This window comes from Lethenteron reissneri, chromosome 29 (genome assembly GCF_015708825.2).
Source record: "Lethenteron reissneri isolate LAM-NWPU_2019-01 chromosome 29, ASM1570882v1, whole genome shotgun sequence".
Lineage (NCBI taxonomy): Eukaryota > Metazoa > Chordata > Hyperoartia > Petromyzontiformes > Petromyzontidae > Lethenteron > Lethenteron reissneri.
The window spans coordinates 4295508-4315645 of NC_083807.1; the positions used below are offsets into that span (position 1 = coordinate 4295508).

At 42.0% G+C, this 20138-nt stretch overlaps 1 protein-coding gene across 1 annotated transcript in view; it reads left to right on the top strand.

Moving 5' to 3' along the window:
* LOC133349171 (exostosin-1-like) overlaps positions 1 to 17342 on the top strand; it is a 168926-nt gene extending 151584 nt beyond the window's left edge. Inside the window, exons 4-11 of the mRNA XM_061562439.1 lie at positions 1064 to 1183; positions 1725 to 1857; positions 3576 to 3694; positions 5442 to 5537; positions 6902 to 6991; positions 7796 to 7956; positions 10219 to 10393; positions 15323 to 17342. Of these exons, the coding sequence (XP_061418423.1) occupies positions 1064 to 1183; positions 1725 to 1857; positions 3576 to 3694; positions 5442 to 5537; positions 6902 to 6991; positions 7796 to 7956; positions 10219 to 10393; positions 15323 to 15508 (1080 nt within the window). The 3' untranslated portion in view covers positions 15509 to 17342. The remainder of the gene's footprint in view (positions 1 to 1063; positions 1184 to 1724; positions 1858 to 3575; positions 3695 to 5441; positions 5538 to 6901; positions 6992 to 7795; positions 7957 to 10218; positions 10394 to 15322) is intronic.
* Positions 17343 to 20138: the final 2796 nt, after the last annotated feature.

Here is a 20138-nt window from a genome sequence, read left to right on the forward strand (position 1 = left end):
TGGATCATCCTCACCAAACGGATCTCCCAGGAGGAGCAGCCGGCTAGGATTTGCCAGGCTCGGTGGCTCCTAGGCCTCGAGGCAGCCACAATATGGCAGGAGGGCCCGTAAGCTCGTGTAATCCGTCGAAGTAAATTGGATCCAATGCCAAGCGCCGCCTGAAGTGCACTGGTGGCAGAAGGCAGTCGAGACCTCCTGAGGCCAAGTGTGGCCTTAGAAATGGTGATTACCAACTCCGCATTTTTACATTTTAAACAAATGCACTGTGCTAATTCTAGATTTGAAGCTTTCGTGACTGCAAGGATTCATATTCTTAGGTTTTTCAGTAAAGTCACGTAGGTGAAAATTTAAAATTAATAAAAGTAAAATAAAAATAAAATAAAAATCACGACGTTTCGGAGGCAACACAAGCTTCCGTCTTCAGGTGGAACCGTCACAGCACGATTGCTGTTTCAAATGCACTGTGCTGCATTCAAATGAAGTGGGTTTTGGCACGTTACGCTACCAATTGGAATGGAATACTTTTAATGGAATGTGTGTTTTGGTATTGTTTGGGTGGTGCACAATCCTGTGTAATTATCAGGAACACTCTTCCGTTGCACACATATGGCCCTCGATGAACGTTCATGTCAAACATTTAAGCTGGAGTTTGTATGTTTGTAACTTGGAGAATCCTATCCATATCAGCATCAATAACATCATTGGCGGACACTACAACTTACGTACCACCACGGAGGTTTTTTTTGTGGTTCCTGCTGCAAGCCCCTCCGGTGTGTGTGTGTTTTTTTTGGGTTGCGCACTGCGTGTTGTTCGGCCCGATGTCCGACGTCGCGCTCCGCGTGCTGGTAAATGGAAGCCCCCAGTGCGCGGGGCAAAACGTCGGACATCGCGGGTACAGCTCGAAAACACATCGCAGAGATGCACAGCTGCACGCAAGCCGTGTAACGTACACCGATTGCTCTCGTTAACTGAATCACATACAACATTTACACGGCATGGTGCCAAGCGCACATCATATATGATTAAAACATCTGTTTGTCCTAAAATCCCCTTCCCTACCTAGATCCCATCGGTCGTTAGATCAATTGACCATGACAAGATTTTGGCGCTCAGGCAGCAAACCCAGATGCTGTGGGAGGCTTACTTCTCTTCCGTTGAGAGGATAGTGCAGACCACACTTGAGGTAAGATCCATGAAGCGCACCGCCGCATTTCCCACCTGCTTTTTGAAGTTGCAAAAAATGTGAGCTTCTCCATTGTTCAGAGAAATCGACTTGAAAAGGATGAAAACACATCACAGGATATCGTTATTTGCCACCAGCGAAAGGCGTTTTTGCGTTTACTTGAAGTTCATTAAACATGAACTGTATTAACTGTGCGACACATACTCTATATTTGCTTGATTATGGTTTATAATAATTGTGTACATTAAACTTGAAATACATTTTCCCTTTGTAGCTCAAGCTACACGCCTGTGAAATAATAGTTTATTGCGTTGAAATGACGGATACGGTAATTTAACGAATACAAATTATGAAACTAGTATTGTTATAAACGACTCGCAGTGACGCTGGGCTTAAAATATTGATTCGTGCAGTTCCTCGGGCAAGTTGTACATCATGTGGTGTGGTCCGGCGCAGAAAATAGCAAGTTTATAATTCCGCGCAGCCCTTTTCATGGTGAACGTTTTACAATGCCACTTGCAAAAAAAAAATGTTTTTGCAGATAATTCAAGACCGGATATTTTCACACATAGCCAGAAATAAAATGCTGTGGAACCAATCGCCTGGTGGACTGTACGCTCTGCCACAGTATTCCACGGATTGCGCTGATTTCCCATTTTATTACGCTACTTTGGGTAAGTGTTGTGCAACTTTAAGGTCTCTTAATTAATTCCGACCGTAAATGAAAGCAGTTAAAAATGCAGAAAAGTTAACCAGATTTTATGTCCTGTTCCTTAGCAGACAGCAAAAAAAAATCAGCAAATGCCAGTGATTTTCAGGAAATATATGTCCACAGTAAAAGTTGCAACATTCGAGGAAGCAGTCAAGGTTATACGATCAGTTTTTAATGCACGCGTGTGTTGTTGAAAGTGCCTTAAAGGTGTTTAGTTTTTGTGCAGAGAGAAACCGCTACATTTTAATTGCCTGCTGATGTGTGTAATTCATAACAAATCTAAATCTGGGATACTTTCAATATCCATCATAAAAAATTATTGGTCAAGAATATCACAATAACGATATTTGTTTAAATAACAAAAAATATCACGATGAGATGGATATTTGTAAAACAATAAAAAGCATTGGTTAGCTTCCTTCATTTTAGAAGTCTTCAATGTCGAGCAGAGATGCATGAGGATGTACCAACCAAATTTGAGGACCCTCAGTGAGACAAGCACTATGTATGTATGCATTTGGAAGTTATTTCACACCACACCTCGCCAACTGTGCCCATCGGACGTGTGGGGGAAAGGACAACAAACTAAACAAACAAAATCAGTTCTAAAGAAATTAGTTTTCAATCCAGATTTAGAAGTGCACAGCTCCAGTGTCGTCCTAATCTAAGAAAGAAACGTCACCATTTCCGGCATTTAGCGGCCAATTGAGTTCCATTGCACGTAACAGCAGAGTCTGAAGAGGAGCAAGGTTTTTCTGCTTGCGGGGTTTTTATTTTGGAGGTTGGGGGGGGCAAGGGAACGCTCTTTCAAATATTTGCTTACTTTGGCACTTCTTGGCCGGATTCCTACAATCCCATAGCCGCGAGGCATGATCTTGTCACAATGTCAAACGGAGTTCGGTCTGCCGATTTAGCACCAGAGTTTACGCACTTCCACTGAATCGCAAGTGGTGCCTCCAAAATAAATCACGAGTCTGGTTGGCAGCGTGGCTAGCACTGACATGCACCGTGTCATGGAAATGATTTCAGATGTGTGCAGTCACTTATGGATATTTCTATTTAGGTTTATAAGCTACCCGGTGGAATGTTTGTGAGGTTTTTTTTTTGAGTGGACAGTGAGTTTAAAAATGTTCGACGTTAACAGAGCTTTGGACGAGCATGTGGTGATTACGATGCTGATAAAAAAAGATGTAACAATAACAACACTGGTCACACTTTTTCTGGCATAAGGTATTCCAACGGTTTTTAAGGTAAATTTGGGGTGCTGATTCCAAATCTGGCATCAGTTTTTGTCTATCACATCAGGTTTTTGAGATATCAAATATTGTATTTTCAATAAAAACTGCAGAAGAAAAATATTAAATAAATGTGGATATCTACATAAAATGATATTATAAACACACTATCCTAAAAATACAGCACCATATTTTAACACTAAAGCAGTCACTGACTCGCAACAACTTGCAATCATAAGTGACAGAATTAATTTCGGGTAAAATCAATGAAAATGGGGTATGCCGATAGCATAAAAATGAGATGTGATAGAGCAAATCTGAGATCAGATTTGGAATCGGCACCCTGAAATTAGTCTAAAACAGCTGCAAAAGTCCAGGCCAGAAAATTCATTTTTGTTGACCAGTGCAATTGAGATGTTGATGATGTTTTTTTTTATTTTTTCAGGGATCAAGCCTTTGGAGCAGTTCACAGCCGTTATTTATGTCGTTTCCCCACTAATCTCCCAGTCCCAGCCTATCATCAAACTCATACTCGCTGTTGCAAAATCCAAGTACTGTTCACAAGTAAGTCTGATTCTACAATAATCTGTGGAATGTGCCCAGGAACAAGCCATATACAGTATACATAAATATAATTTCCATATAAAGTATTATATTCTTGGGTTTTTCGGTAAAGTCACGTGCGTAAAAAAAAAAAATTAATAAGAAGTAAAATAAAAATAAAATAAAAATCACGACGTTTCGGAGGCAACACAAGCCTCCGAAACGTCGTGATTTTCATTTTATTTTTATTTTACTTTTTATTAATTTAAATTAAAAAAATTTACCTACGTGACTTTACCGAAAAAACCTAAGAATATGAATCCTTGCAGTCATGAAAACTTCAAATCTAGAATATAAAGTATTACTTTAATAAGAATGATTATATTGAAGATTATCACCGTATAAGTACTACCCTTTTGTCAATCCACTTCTGGATAAGGGCCTCTCCATGCAACGCAGATGGATGGAGTTTCTTTAAATATATTTTACCCAGATGGTCATAGCCGGTTGGTGGAGGTGGAGAGCATAGATGTGGGAGCATAGTACTGTACAGCAATCTCAATTTTTCTGCACTACCCTCTGCTGCCCACACTGTTGTCCCACAGCAGCCTATAACACCTATTTTTATTCAATGCCAATGGTCACCCATCGAAACACAATCCAGGCACAAGCCTTCTTAGCTTCTGAGCTATAATGGTGTCGGGCACATTCCGTGTGATTTTTTTTCCACGAGAAATGTTGACTAATATACAATTAATTTGTGAGTCAAACTCAGGAATGTTGCGAACTTGGCGTGGGTGAGAGTGGGCTGAGAAAATAAAACGTCCACTCCCATTATGCCTAAATTGTCTTATAATGTGTAAATATGGATAACTTGTAATGGTCTGCCAAGTGCAGAAAGGAAATGAAATAAGAACAATCATAACATTGTTATGGGAATGATAATTACTACTAAAAATAGTCCCGCGGACAGCTAAACAGCAATCACTTGTAAAAAAAAAAGTGATGTCTTCACATTTTAAAGGCGCGCATAAAAAAATGTCCTTATAATTGATTATATTCATGCAAAATATACTTTAAAGCATAGTGCCTGTCAGCAAGAAGGGTCTGGGTTCTATTCCTGACTCGAACACCTATCTGTTCAGAGTTCATATGTTCTCCCCCTTTTCTGTGTGGGTTTCCTCTGGGTTCTCCAGTTTTCTCCCATCGCTAAAACACGCACACACACACAGTGCAACTGCTATTGGCCAAACATCCAATTGCTGAAAAATTACACAAAATTACTCAACAAAAACTAACACCAAACTTTTTTTTTTACAAACGAACTAAACATTTTTTTTATTTTACCAGATAAGATCCACTGAGCTATACAGCTTTTTTCAGAAGTCACCTGACCACAAATGACAGCTCAACGAAGTGAATTATCACGCGGAAATGTATAGCAGCCACAAATACCCTAAACACATGTTGCTAAATGTTGAGGGAAAAACCGGAGGACCTGGAGAAAAATCCACGTGACCACGAGGAGAACACGCAAAATACAAACAGGCGCCAGGGTCTGGATCAAAGCCACAACCTAATGTGTACCAGGCGAGGTGGTTAACATCTCGCCACTGTGGTGCCCCACGAATTACATTTTGCAACATTGTCCCCCCCCGCAATTGCATAAACTTGACAGGACTCTCCCGAAAGAGAGCGATGAGGCTTTTCCTGGCTAACCTAACGTAGTAAATGATGTCTCCCCAATGTCATTCCTTCTTGTCCTCAGATTGTGATTCTGTGGAACTGTGACAAGCCCATGCCAGCAAGAAACAAGTTGCCAGACACCACAGTGCCTCTAATAATGATTGAGGGAGAGAACAAGGTGAGGGCACCATGGCAAAGGATGATGATCTAACGCTCGTGACAGGAGCGGACTGCTTTGTCCGGCGGTACAATGGGGTGCCACTGTTAAGGGTGCCCTGACGTTGGGGTTATTGAACGTGACAGTCGGTAAACGTAAAGGACCGGTGGCATGAAACTAATAACGTCTAAACAGCACTCGGGGGGCCAGGTTGTGCTCACTGAGGCAAAGGTGATATCATCTTGTGAATGTGTTGCGTCGGAATAGGATGAGTGATAGGGGCAAAAAAATGCCATCGTTATTAACCGAACGAAAATAGCACTTTAGCACTTTTTTTTTTATTCCAGAATGCGGCGATCCGTTTCATATTTGCATGCTGTATATTTTAACGTTTCGAATCCATTGAATCAGATATTTGTAAAATAGAATAATATATATGGCGATATTAAGTACCGCTTACACGTATGAAGTGGATGCTTACACAATTCTATGCATTGTTAAAAGAACAACGTGAATAATAAAGAAAACAACCCTGCATTCAGTTAATGTTTTTCCAAAGCATACATTTCGTCTCACGTCTTATACAGATGATTAAGAACGTAATCATAAAATGCAAATAGACTAAAAATGGCCAGTGCATTAAAACCGGCCTGTCTCGCTATTTCTTATCTGCAGGTTGCACATTTTCTTGGCTTCCAAATGCTTTTCACTAACATTCCAGTTGTCTGATAAACACTCATTTTCGTTCTCATTATCATCATCATCATCGTCGTGTCTTCACTGGGTGGTTCAGACTTTGCTGTTTTTCCCGGGATTTTTCTGTTGCATGTAGTCACTGTAAGATGTTTCTTGTTCATGTTTTTATTTTGTTGCGGTTGCACCCGAGTCAAGAGCAGCATGGCTCACAGGGTTATACCTAATACATGAAACAACTGAAACAGGATTGCGATATCAAGCGACCTACAACATGAGCAAGTTCCAGGTTGCGTTCCTCCCCGCTCCCCGCGAGGCTCCAGCTAATATACAACCGCAGTTTAGAAAGATTAAATCTGCCCAATTGATCTCCAGTGCATGATAGACTTGAATGGAGAGTACGGAAGACACTTTCCACTTAACCTGTTATCTTATTTGGCTATTGGGGAAACCATTCATATTCTTGTTCATTGTGTGTGCTTATGAAGATGTTTGACTGCGAGCACAGCAATTATTACAGCAACATAACTTTTTTCATCGTGTTTTTCCTTACCTCCGTACCGTCCCATTAATTCGTGTACTCGATTGGAGCGGTCTCATTCTGCTTCTTTTGACGTCATTCAGACCGTGGCATTGTCAGGGTAACAAAATGTTTTTATCTTCGTCCCTGCCGTCTGACGTTGGCTGGGCAGGTGATGAGCAGCCGGTTTCTACCCCTGGACGTCATTCAGACTGATGCCGTTTTGGGTCTCGATGAAGACACGGTCCTCTCCACAAATGAGGCAAGTCCACCGTTCGCACACACACACACACAGTTATCCGGGGAGAGAACAACAACAAACACGCGGACGGGTTAATGAGCGGTCTCGATATAAATTTCGGGGCGTGCGTACGACCGCACCTCGCCACGTTGCCATTCATATTACAAGCGGGCGTTGTTGTCGAATAAGGCTCGCGATTTTGCAACGGCAACAAAATGTCAATGTCTAAACTCGTTTGCTGAAATACAAATAATCGAACGCCAGAAATGATCTAGATTTGAAGCTTTCGTGACTGCAAGGATTCATTTTCTTAGGTTTTTTTTCGGTAAAGTCACGAAAGCTTCAAATCTATGAAAAAATATTATTTTTATTTTATTTTACTTTTAATAATTTTAATTTTTTACCTACGTGACTTTACCGAAAAAAACCTAAGAATAGAAATTATCTAATTTAATACACCGCTGACACAGGAGCTGCACAATGCGCAACTATCAAAATAAATTGCCACCTCCACCGCGAACAAATATTGTTCATAGCTGTTTATCCTTAGCACAAGCACCGATACGTATTCTTGCAACGTGTTTAAGCAACAGCAAACAACGGATTCTGTATTCACACACAAATCGCAACAAGAGCAGGGCTGTCAAGAAACGCATCTGACATCTGTTAACGGTCCGGCTTCCTGATCACGGTGGCCTCCAACAAGTCAGTTGCGTCTGCAACGAACCGTTTGGTGTTTGTGCAAGAGGTGCGTAATCACGGAGACGCCTCGCGCGGAGTTGGCGACGCCTCGGGTAGAAATTACACCCCCGTCGCTGCGCGCAGGTGGACTTCTCCTTCACGGTGTGGCAGAGCTTTCCCGAGCGGATCGTTGGCTACCCGGCTCGCAGCCACTTCTGGGACAGCAACAAGGGGCGGTGGAGCTACACTTCTAAATGGACCAACGATTACTCCATGGTTCTCACCGGGGCTGCGTTTTACCACAGGTGAAAACACTTTCTCACCGTTGGAACCTCATTTGCCAGTAAAAAAATATGATTATTGGTTTTTTACCCTTCTATCTGGCAACAAAACTGACACCTTTTTTTACAAGGAGTCATGTTTGCATAGACCGCAATACCTGCAGTCATAATGCAAGCAAAAAACACAACTCTGATAATGTGCACTGTCCTTGAAGTTGATTGGTCCACACCCGAGACAGCTTTCCTTAGAGCCTAGTCTCACATGGGTTGGACCAGATGACGCCAAAAGGCACACAACTCAAAGACAATGCACCATCAGAGTATGAGAGCTCGGGGTAAGAATTTACACCATTGGAACCTCATTTGCCAGTAAAAAATATGATAATTGTTTTTTACCCTTCTATCTGGTTGTGTGCCTTTTGGCGTCATCTGGTCCAACCCATGTGAGACTAGGCTCTAAGGAAAGCTGTCTCGGGTGTGGACCAATCAACTTCAAGGACAGTGCATACATTATCAGAGTTATGTTTTTTGTTTGCATTATGACTGCAGGTATTGTGGTCTATGTAAACATGACTTCTTGTAAAAAAGGTCAGTTTTGTTGCCAGATAGAAGGGTAAAAAAACAATTATAACAATTTCACCGTCACCTTCCCTCATCAGCAGCAGCAGCAGCCATTGCCTATCCGCTGCTGAATAAATGTGTCCACGTTGCCGTCGTTTTCGGGCAATGCCATGCCACTCCATCTCACTATCGCAATCGAACCGATCTCGTCACCCCCATCTCTGCGGTGGTCGTTTTCCCATGGCGCGTTCTCTCCTTTGGCTGCCATTTCTTCACTTACTTACCTTGTGATGTGTCCTACCCCGAGGCTATTTGCTTTCCTGAACGGTCAACACGATGCCTCTGATTTGCATTTGTTTACTGATCCATGTCCTCCTCCTCCTGTCTCTCGGCGTGGTTTCAAGGACGCATTTCTCTGTGCTTCTTTGCACACTTTTCCAATGCTTAATCCCTTCTGACTTTCCAAGCCACGTCTGAAAGCCTTGCAGATAACTGTTACAGGACTTTTAAGTTCTACGTAGGAGGCATTTGACTAATCACCCACCCCTACATAAATTCTATGAATTGCAACGATTATGAGTCACAGTTCAAGAATGAATTCCATTTTTACAATGCCATTAGTATTGTTTTCTAAATTTTGTCTGTGAGACTTTTTTTTTTGCATAACTATAAGCACTACCCTCTGCTCTAACTGTTGTGGTTTTACTCTCCGACACACCGGTGTGCTGAACTAGTAACGAATTGGCACGTTTTGTTTACCTGACAAACCTAATCAATTGGCTGTGTCGGGTGGTGGCAGCGGATTTAACGACACATTTATATTCACGCAATCTCACCCAAAAACCTCTTATGGATTATATTGGTCACTGAAAGTCTCCTGCTATGTGTTGAACTGAGGTGTAGCGTTCATAGTGCAGCAGACGTGTTAAGCTAAAACGAGTGAGCCAGCATCTCTGACAACGTTGGTTCCAATGCCTGGGCTAAAGGGAATGTACGAGGCACAATAGAACACGTTATATTTTCAGTCTCAACGAATTGAAAAATTATCACATGGAGCGGAATGACCGTTTCAGCCCGGTTGCCAACAACTGAACGGAATATATAGATTGTTGTTGCTGGCGAGGGCATTACATAACAGACACATGGAAAACACCGTGCGATTAAAAGCTTATCCGGTCACGTAATCCCTTAAGCAATAGTCTTGAGGCCAAATGAAGAAAGATCCAGACGAAATGAAATTATTTTGTTCAGTTTAGCCACAAGTAAGTCTACTGCTGAGATGCCCAGCTGGTGTCGTTTGGTGGTTTGTTCTCAAACCAAGGGGCAAAGGTAAATGTAAGTATTTTTTTAAAAATAATAAGCTTGTTTACATATTTAATCCATTCAAATCTAAAGAGAAACGATACATTGGGCACCTAGGTTTCGGCAAGGCATAAAGACAAATCTTTTGCCCCTTTTAGACTGCACTCCCTCCCCCCCCCCACACAGCCACCGAAAGGGTGGACAACGATCCAATGTTATTTTGTAAAAGTTAAAGAAGGAAACTTGTAAACGAATGTGTTTCTACAGTCATGTTCAAGATTTCACAGACATCCAAATTCACTATTCCATTGACTATCGTGACCTTGGTCAAATTCCTAGCCATTCCCCCCCCCCCCCCCCCCCCCCCCCGCAAGTGCTGAACATCTTAGCAGGGTGTAACACATTTATTATTATTTGTTTCAGGTACTATCATTATCTGTACACATATCACCTTCCCGAGAGCTTGAAGGCAATGGTGGACCAAATGGCAAACTGCGAAGACATCCTCATGAACTTTCTGGTGTCGGCTGTGACTAAGCTTCCACCCATCAAGGTCACTCAGAAGAAGCAGTACAAAGAGACAATGATGCAGCAGCAGGTGAGTTGGTGGTTAGTTTGTTGCCCCCCCCCCCCCGCACACATCCGATGAGCACGGTTGGCTGCGTACGGTACGAGAGAAGTTCAACGTGCACACGCGCACAAAGTGCGAAAAGGGCAGAAGGAATTATACTGATAGGAACAACCTGGTTCCACCAGCCCACAGGGGATTATTGTGTCGTCCGTCCGTCCGTCGTGCATCCAAAAATGGGAGGATTGAGGCTGGGTGGAGAGGAGAGGGTGGGGAGGGGCTGAGTGGGGGGAGAGAGGGTGGGGAGGGGCTGAGTGGGGGGAGGGTGGGTGGGGAGGGGCTGGGTGGGGAGGGTGGGGAGGGGCTGGGTGGAGAGGGTGGGGCTGGGTGGGGAGCGGCTGGTCACCCCGTGGTGCCCTTATAAAACTCAACGTTTAACCTACTCACGCCGGCTTGTGCCCGCCCTCACAGTCGGCCATATTTGCGGAATACACCACGCCGCCGTTGACCCTGGCCATTGACCGAGCAACCCAACGTTCCTACCAGCTCCCTCCACAGGAATGTGTTAAGGTCGCACTCATTGCACACAAAGTTATTTCAACAATGCACCACGATGCCAAGCTGATCTCGTCCAGGGACGTAAACCATCACACAAACTCCGGTCATCTTCGTAGCGGATTTTGGCGAGCCATCGAACAAACACGGTCACTGCATCTGCATCGCGCGCTTTCAGATGTGCTTCTGCGGCCGTCTGGAACGCTCTTCCTTCCGATATTAGGAAGCCACTGGAGCCATGCACTTTTAAATCTAGATTGAAAACTCGTTTCTGTAGAACTGCTTTTTGTGGTTAGTTTGTTATCCTTCCTCCGCACCTACGATTAGCACGGTTGGCTATGCACAGTGTTAAAGAAGGTGAACACACACACATACATACTACAAAACAATAATGGGGTTTACTGGACTCCGCCATAACACTTGTGGCCATCCAAGCATTACCCAGGCTCCACCCTGCTAAGCTTGTGAGATTTGACAAGATTAGGCGCATCCTGAGCTGTAGGCATGATTGAAAATGTAGTGTGAAAAGTTTGCGAGTCACAAGTTCAGATGACTGCTCATTCAGTTTGTCTGCAGCTTGTCCCTATCTGTGCATGCAGAACTGAGGAGTATTTCATATTCTACGGTTCTTTCGGTAAAGTCACGTAGATAGAAAAAAGATAACAATAAAATAATGAAAAGAAGGTGAATACAAATATCACGACGTTTCGATTGCAACACAAGCGGTCGTCGAGTATTTGTTTTCTGCCGAAGCAGTGCAATATCTTACAGAAGCAGTGCGAAAGAAGTTTAACACATTCCTGCGGAGGGAGCTGGTAGGAACGTTGGGTTGCTCGGTCAATGGCCAGGGTCAACGGCGGCGTAGTGTATTCCGCAAATATGCCCGACTGTGAGGGCGGGCACAAGCCGGCGTGAGTAGGTTAAACGTTGAGTTTTATAAGGGCACCACAGGGTGACCAGCCCCTCCCCTCCCCACCCAGCCCCACCCCTCCCACCCCCCACCCAGCCCCACCCTCCCCACCCTCTACACCCAGCCCCTCCCCACCCTCCTCTCCCCACCCAGCCCCTCCCTGCACGACGGACGGACGGACACAATAATCCCCTGTGGGCTGGTGCAACCAGGAGGTTCCTACCAGTAACATTCATACATACATACAAAGAAGAATCGGCAAAGAGGAACGTTCCGAGGACTCCACTAGGAATGCGGAGGGCATGCAGGGGAGCTTTTTGTCTACTCCGTTGGTGGTGTAATTGAATGTGTGTTCCTATGGAGCACAACTGTGAGGTTTTAATCTTATTTTGAATTAATGTTGTCTTTCTTTTCACACATTAAAGATGATGATTAACATGTCAAACAAAAGTACTTTTGAATGCACACAAGATAATGTGCTTTTCCTCAAGTTGTTTTTGTTTCTCAGAATCGCTTTTAGTTGTTGGCGAAACGGAATTGAAATGTCTAAGTGGGGTAAAGTTATGTCAAAAACGATCGCAAAGGGGGTATAATTGACTTCACATTTCTTTGCCTAGGTTATAATTTACTTGAATAACATGTGTTGTGTTCGATATTGCCTAGAATTCATTGTGTTAACCTGTTATTGTTTGCAGAACATTTCTATACACATCAACATACACATTTCCGTTTCATGTATCTTTATAATATATTTACAAATTCGTTTTAAAGGGAATAATTACATCATTACCTTCAAATAACTACGGGGAATCATTGCTATAATTAGAATTAATATTTGAAAAATATACAACACTGCCATCTGCATTCATTGCTGTTGTGAATAGTATGTTTGGTGTTGTCCCATCAACTACTTCAACTACTTTATATTGGCTGCAGAATCACACTCTTCCACAACGTACCAGGACCTTTGAGCCATAGAAAATGTTGTCATATTTCGATTCAGGAGGCTGTAGGGTTGAAATGGTTAGCAAAACGGACTTGCAATCTATAGGTTGCCTGTTTGATCTCCAACTGGGGTTAAGTAAAACTAAATTGGGCATATGTCTTGAATTCTCCCATTCCCTCCATCCAGCAGTATTAATGGGTATACCACAGGTGGTCAATTATATCGAATGTGGTGGGATAAAGTGTGGGTATTTCCATTTATTTCAATTTATTTCTATTATCATATGTCCAGTGGGGATGGGTAGGCCAAACTCCCTCTCAGAGGAGCTCTCTTGGCCTCTATAGCGGGGGCACTTACACCACCGGTAGATTGAACAAGCAATTGCAGGGCTGCACCTTTAACTCATATTTTAATTCGGTCAAATTCCAAAAATCCAAAATCAAATTTCTTCGTAGACCTATATATTTAGTAACACAAAGTTAAATACAATTCTCCCACATTTGGAAAGCTAAAATTGAAAATGTGGGTTTTCAGATGTTTCTCCTTACACATATATGTCACAAATCTATTCTCTCTAGCCTTTATACAACATGATGAAAACCTACATCAGTCACTGCATCATTCATGACAAGCTACACGCATTAGACATGATGCCATAACAACATTACTCACGTGTCTAAAAACGAACGGTTTGCCAAGATTCACAGGGCATTAATTGCGTCCACTTTGTTTTCACTCATTAGCTGGCTGAAGGATCTGCCCTGAGGGCTGAGTTGTGACAGAAACTCTCAAAGACTTCTCCCTGCCCAGCTGCCCACCTATTTAACAAAACAAAACAAAACCAACCCAGCCTCGCCATTGTCTTAGCCAACAGGGACTTTGTACGATCCATCTAGCCCAGGATTCGGCAACCTGCAGCTCCGGAGCGGAAATGCAGTTCTTCAAGGACCGCTTCTTGCGTTCTTATTTTAAGGACCCACCATCTCGTATTCACATCGCATTGTGGCTCTTGAAATATTGAGTGTTTTTTTTTTAAATACCTAATTCGAACAAAAATGTTATTTTGGTTGCCGACCCCCCCCCCCCACCCCCGATCGAGACGAACACATGTCCTGAGGCAATGTTTAAAATGTTGAAAGTATTAAAATTCCATATGCGCACACTTGCAATATGCCACTTACATAACCGGGCAGCTTTGAACCAATAACAATGGAAACTGCTGCGCTCACGGGGACGCTGGCGTGGTGGAATGGTCGTCTCACTCGACTTGCAATCCGGAGAGAGGTCGTGGGTTTGACCTTTCGGCATCGCGGTGCAAGTGGGCACACTGGGTTAGTCGATCGGAAGGTCACGTGCTGTATGGGCATTGCCACCTCTTCCAAGACATCTGGCCAATGCAAAAGAGTAGGCCAAATATTCGCTCTACGAGAGCAAGAGACAGCGAATTGCACGGCTGCGCCTTTTAGCTTTTGATGTGACGCAATAGATGTTGATTTATGCCGAATTTGTCGTGATGTTCTTTAATTTCCGGTCTACCGTGAAAAATACACTTTTGGTCCCATTGAGCTCTACCTGAATATAAAGGGATTACTACATGTGTGAATTTAAAGCCCCCTACTTTCTAAACATTGAAATTACTACTGATCATTTGGGTGACGAATGACTGATTGACTGATCATTGTGAGGAAGCTGAAACTAATCAAAAATATAGTCGAGGCTATGCTTATTAACTGGAAAATCCAAAAATTGGCCCACTAGAATGTACGGCACAACTTTTAATTGGTTTTACTTCTAGGGCAGGAGTCAGCCTACAGTCTTGTGCTAAACACCTAAAAGTGGACGATCCAGATCATCGGTGAACCTTGCTACTCACTTGCCTTAAGAGAATGATGCTAAAACCAATAAAAAGCAGGCAAAGCTCATTCCTGGTTCAGAGCAGAGTATTAACATCACCCTCCCTATATCAATGCCATCGAAAGTGTAATGTGTTACAAATTATATGTCTGTGCTTCGATATCTGTGAAGAATACTTAAGTTTTTTTATATCATTTCCCTGTCATTGTCTCTCGCCCCAATTAATTACAACCGTGCTCTAAAAAAAAAACCCGTATTAACTCACGAATTCCACCTTCACGAGATTGTTGCTGGTCAACTTGGCGTTTTGGCCCTGCGTGCTTGTGCTCAGCAACCCCCTTGTGACAGCTATCGTGCTGTGACTGTTCCACCTGAAGACGGAAGCTTGTGTTGCCTCCGAAACGTCGTGATTTTTATTACATTTTTATTTTTTATTTAACTTTTATTAATTTTTATTTTTTACCTACGTGACTTTACCGAAAAACCCAAGAATATGAACCCCTTGTGACTTATTTATTCTTGTTACGTATAAATATACTCAAATAACATTGCAATCGCCCAACAGGATTCAAGATGTTCTGGCGCGAAACACGCACCGTTACTTCGAGTGCGCGCATTGAGGGTGAGACTTAGCAATCCTCGTGCTGTGTGCATTTCCTGACCACCACCACCCTCTCCCCCATGTCACTCGCAGGGCTCAAAGACGTCTCGCTGGGCAGACCCCGACCACTTTGCACAGCGGCAGACCTGCATGAACACCTTTGCCGCGTGGTTCGTGCACATGCCACTCATCCGCTCGCAGATGCGCTTAGACCCTGTGCTCTTCAAGGACCAGGTGTCCATCCTGCGTAAGAAATACCGTGACATTGAGCGGCTCTAAGTGACTAAGATCTGTACCGTGTAACATCCGCGGCTCAGCAGGATGCCCATGAAGCAGAGCCCAACCGCTTACCGGGGCTCTTTCCTGCTGAAATAAATACACATCTATCTAAATCTATGTAGTGGCAAAGAGGGGAGAAAGGAGGGGGGGGGGGGCAAAGAGAAGAAAACTAAAAGTAAATGAAGATCGAAAGGGATGCAGAAAATGAGAAGAGGCGATGAAGGAGGGTCAGAGAGAGGTGATCGCAGGGTGACGTTTTCGCAATTTGCAGGAATCGGTCAACTACTCGCCGGTGACGTTCAAAGCAAGTTGAGGAGGTTCCCATGCGCATGCTCAAGTACTGAAAGTAAAATACTAAGACCTGAGGGTCATTCTCAAAGAAACAGAGAGAAATGACTTTGAACTCAATTCAGTTAATCCATAAATGCCAGAAATGCTTTGATATCTATAGTTTAACATAATGGCATTTTCTAATACGGTGTTAGACAAAGAAAATCCAGTGCATCATACAGTAATGTCAAAGCCTTAAACATCAATACGGTAATGATCATGTTGTTAGCATGAGTGAACTATTGTTTATGTTTCAGCACTGTCTGAGGGTACCTAAACAATGTGTTGATTGACTTTACCTGTTTACTTAATTCCAGACCTTTTTTTCCCCCCATTTAATTGTTCCGTCTTCTTAGGCATCTTATTGTACGAATATTACTTGATCACGTAAAATCTATATGAAGAGCGGCTGATTGAGCGTTCGTTAGCAGGTATACGATGCATGTGGTGCACATGGAACTGCGAACGGGGGAGACTCGGTCCTGAATGCAGGATTATTGCAATTGTTAAGGCACTGTGGCCTGTATAAAACATTTTAAATGTTTTCAATGTGCACTGTTGTTTTCAATTTAAAGCATCGACATATTCTTTTTAAAATTTATTTCAGTGCATTTGTCAATCGACGTGGCTCTGTATTCATTAAAAAACAACTTTTTTTTTTACTCTTATCTCATATTACAAACTGATTTTAAGCCGAGGCCTCTTGTAGCATCCTTCAAAAGGGGCCCCACGCCAAACCCATTTCCTGGAGGGAGATGAAAACGGTAACACTCGTTTCATGTTTTCGCATTTAGGAAATAAATTAAGTGTTTGTGAATGCCTCCCACAGAGCAGCAGACAAATGAAAAAAAAAAAGCCACCAACTTAACAAGTGCAATGAATGTTTGTGCAAAAGTATAAACACGATGTGAAGTTTAGTTTGCTTTGTAAAAGTACATTCGGTTGTGGAACGATTTATATTGTAGAAGTATCTCTTCAGAAACTGTATAACTACAGGCGTTCATTATTCACGTATTTATTAGTTCTCATTTACATGTCCATAATGCAAAGCATCAACACGCGGCAGTTTGAAACATATTATTGATTTGTTTATGGAACCATTAAAAGAAATCCGCGTCGTCGACGGACATGGATTTCTGGTTTACGTTTTTATTATTCACATCGATTTTTATGGCTTTCATTAAATCGGAATCATTAAGGTGTGCCCAGTGTCATCAAATTACCCTTTCAAAACGTATTGTTAAACTCGAGATTAATAGGCTCATTTTAGGTCATCAGATATGCTAGATGCAGAATGCCGAATAGTTTTTGTTGCTCGTGTTTATGCAACTGGTTAGCAATGCTGACACGTTTTGCTTTTATCGTTTGTTTACGGAACAGACAATAACATGCTAGTGTGCTTGATCAATGTGGCTTGACTTGATAAAGTAATTGCAAGGGGTGTAACAGACTTAAACGAACATTATCCGCAGAAGAGTTGCAGCAGCCGGTAAATTATTGATAAGTAGTTCGATACAAATGAGGAAAACACATTATTATTGAGGCAATATTAAATAGTATCACTTGGTGCACCTTTAATGCCGATGCTGTTGTCCAGTTTCGATTTAGAACGGTCACGCATCATGTGACGTTGACCATTTTTTTAAGTTCGCGTTTGTTCATGGAACATAAGCAGTGATTTTTTTTTGTTTTGTAACAAACAGAGATGGGTCGGTGTCTTTTTGATGCTGGAGGTAGCCGGTAAAGATCCCGTCGTCATGAAGTGGAGTTTAGTTCGGCTTGGATGTTTTTAATGTCCCTTTCAGCCATGTACTCATCAAGTAGATGCACACAGATAGCAGGAGATTGAAACAATTTTTTGGAACTGCACAACAAAAAAACATTCCTGATTTCATTGCTCAACGAGTCCATTTTTACTCCAAGTGCATTACCTCGTCCTTCTCTTTCGTGATTTATACACTTTTAATGAAAGTGGCTTTTTCTCAGTGTCTCTCCATTCGGTTCATTTTGCCTTTACATAAAATGCAGCCAAAAGATGTGGGCTAAATATTTTTTTTGTTCTATTCACGGCCTGTATATCCAAATACAAAATATAAAATGATGTTAAGCTTCTGGTGTGCAAAAGGAGGTGACTCGTGAAAGTAATTTCAAAAGTGGAAATCCACAGTACATCATTTTAACGCAGTGGTTCTTCTTAACCTCGGATGCACGCACCCTCTGGGGGTGCGAGATGCCCTTTCTGGGGGGTGTGAGACACGGACAGATTTTTTTCGAAGGTAAATAATCGAAAGACAAATTAAGCACGGGCACTAAGTACAACGACTTTGTTCCACCAAACCTATGTATTCATTAACGTTATACATTTTGTCACCATTGGCATCCGAAGGGGTGCAAGGCTGCAGTAAAGTTACTCTTTGGTTCTTTCGGTAAAGTCACGTATAAAGATAAAATAATGAATTAAATACTAGCATACGACGTTTCGATTGCAACACAAGCAATCATCATCATCAGGTATAAATGAAATAGAAACACAAATCTAGTCTACTTAGACATGTAATGTAATACAACAGAGAGTCTGATCTCATTTATACCTGATGATGATTGCTTGTGTTGCAATCGAAACGTCGTATGCTAGTATATAATTTATTATTTTATCTTTATACGTGACTTTACCGAAAGAACCAAAGAGTAATTCCTGCAGTCACGAAAGCTGCAGTGAAGGTTAAGAACCACTGCTTTAATGGGACCTGCCTCAGATGCACGTCTTATGGAATGTTGCCGTTTAAATATTGGTTTTGAAAACTATACATTCTTTTTTAAAATAAACTTCAATAAAGCCAACGTAACCGCTCCCATAAAGATAATAACATTGCAGATCACCCAATCCAATCGATCGTCGATATTTTCTCTTGAACACAATTTTTGGAAAAGTAACAACTTTCTTAGACGTACGTATGCACACTCTGTGGCCAATATTATGTTTTCAAAGAGGGTCTTTGATTGGGTTTTAATGCATTGCGTTTGCTTAAGCATCTCTCTGTACTTTTACCAGGGTTCTGAATGCTTTCTGGGACACGTGAGATTATGGCTGGCGTATTACATTCTGAATCGAGTTGGTTTGGAATTTCCAGAGACATCTTTTTACAAATTCAAAAGTAATTTGAAAAAGCAAAAACTCCATACTAGATATTTTTCACAAAGTAATCAACATTGTACTGTATTCTAGATTTGAAGCTTTCGTGACTGCAAGGAATCATACTCTTAGTTCTTTCGGTAAAGTCATGTAGGTAAAAAATTAAATTTAAATTAATAAAAAAATCACGACGTTTCGGAGGCAACACAAGCCTCCGTCTTCAGGTGAAACTGTCACAGCAAAAGTATATAAGGTCGTACCTCTTAGGACTTGTCTCCACTTGATGCAGATTTTTTGCTGTGACAGTTTCACCTGAAGACGGAGGCTTGTGTTGCCTCCGAAACGTCGTGATTTGATTGTTTTTATTTTTTTATTAATTTTAATTTCATTTTTTACCTACGTGACTTTACCGAAAGAACTAAGAGTATTGTACCGTATAACATGGATGTCCCGATTTGTTCCAGCTTCTTAAGGTTACTTATGTTTGTGTTAGCCTCACCAGCTAATTTCATGTATCGCATTTTTTTTGTTTTTGTTGCTAAAATGTGTTTGACAAAAAGAAATAGATGCTCTCTGAACTGTGGAAGCACAGGATACTGTGTTTTGTACAAAGGTTTAAATTTCACTGCTAATTTTATATAAAAAAGGTAATAATGAATAAAAAATTAAAGAGCAACAAATACCGAAAAAAACCAATCCCCTGAAAAACAATAACTTAAAAAAAAGAATAAACTATTTGATATACTGGAATGTGTCCTTGTGCGTTTATTTATCAAGGCCGCTAACCTTGCTTCTTGTGTTTTACCTAAGCAATCCATCTGACGTGATGTTTCCAGGTCGTACCGCGTGTTGTCCGGCACGATGTCCGATGTGTCGCTCGACGTGCTAAGAGTTTTGTGAACTGAAGTTTGCTTAACGCGGAGCGAATCGTCAGACATCGTGACGAACAACACGCGGCGTACGTCATCGGGATGCAGAAAAATCTACCCAGTCGCAGTCGTAACAGGGAATTAATTTACAAACTAAACCTGAACGTGTTTTTGTTTTATCAGGTAAGACCCACTAAGCTATAGAGCTCTTTTTTCACAAAATGACCTGACCCTATGATAGCTCAATAAAGTGGTTTATCATGTGGAAATGTATAGCAGCCAAATACTCTCAGCACAT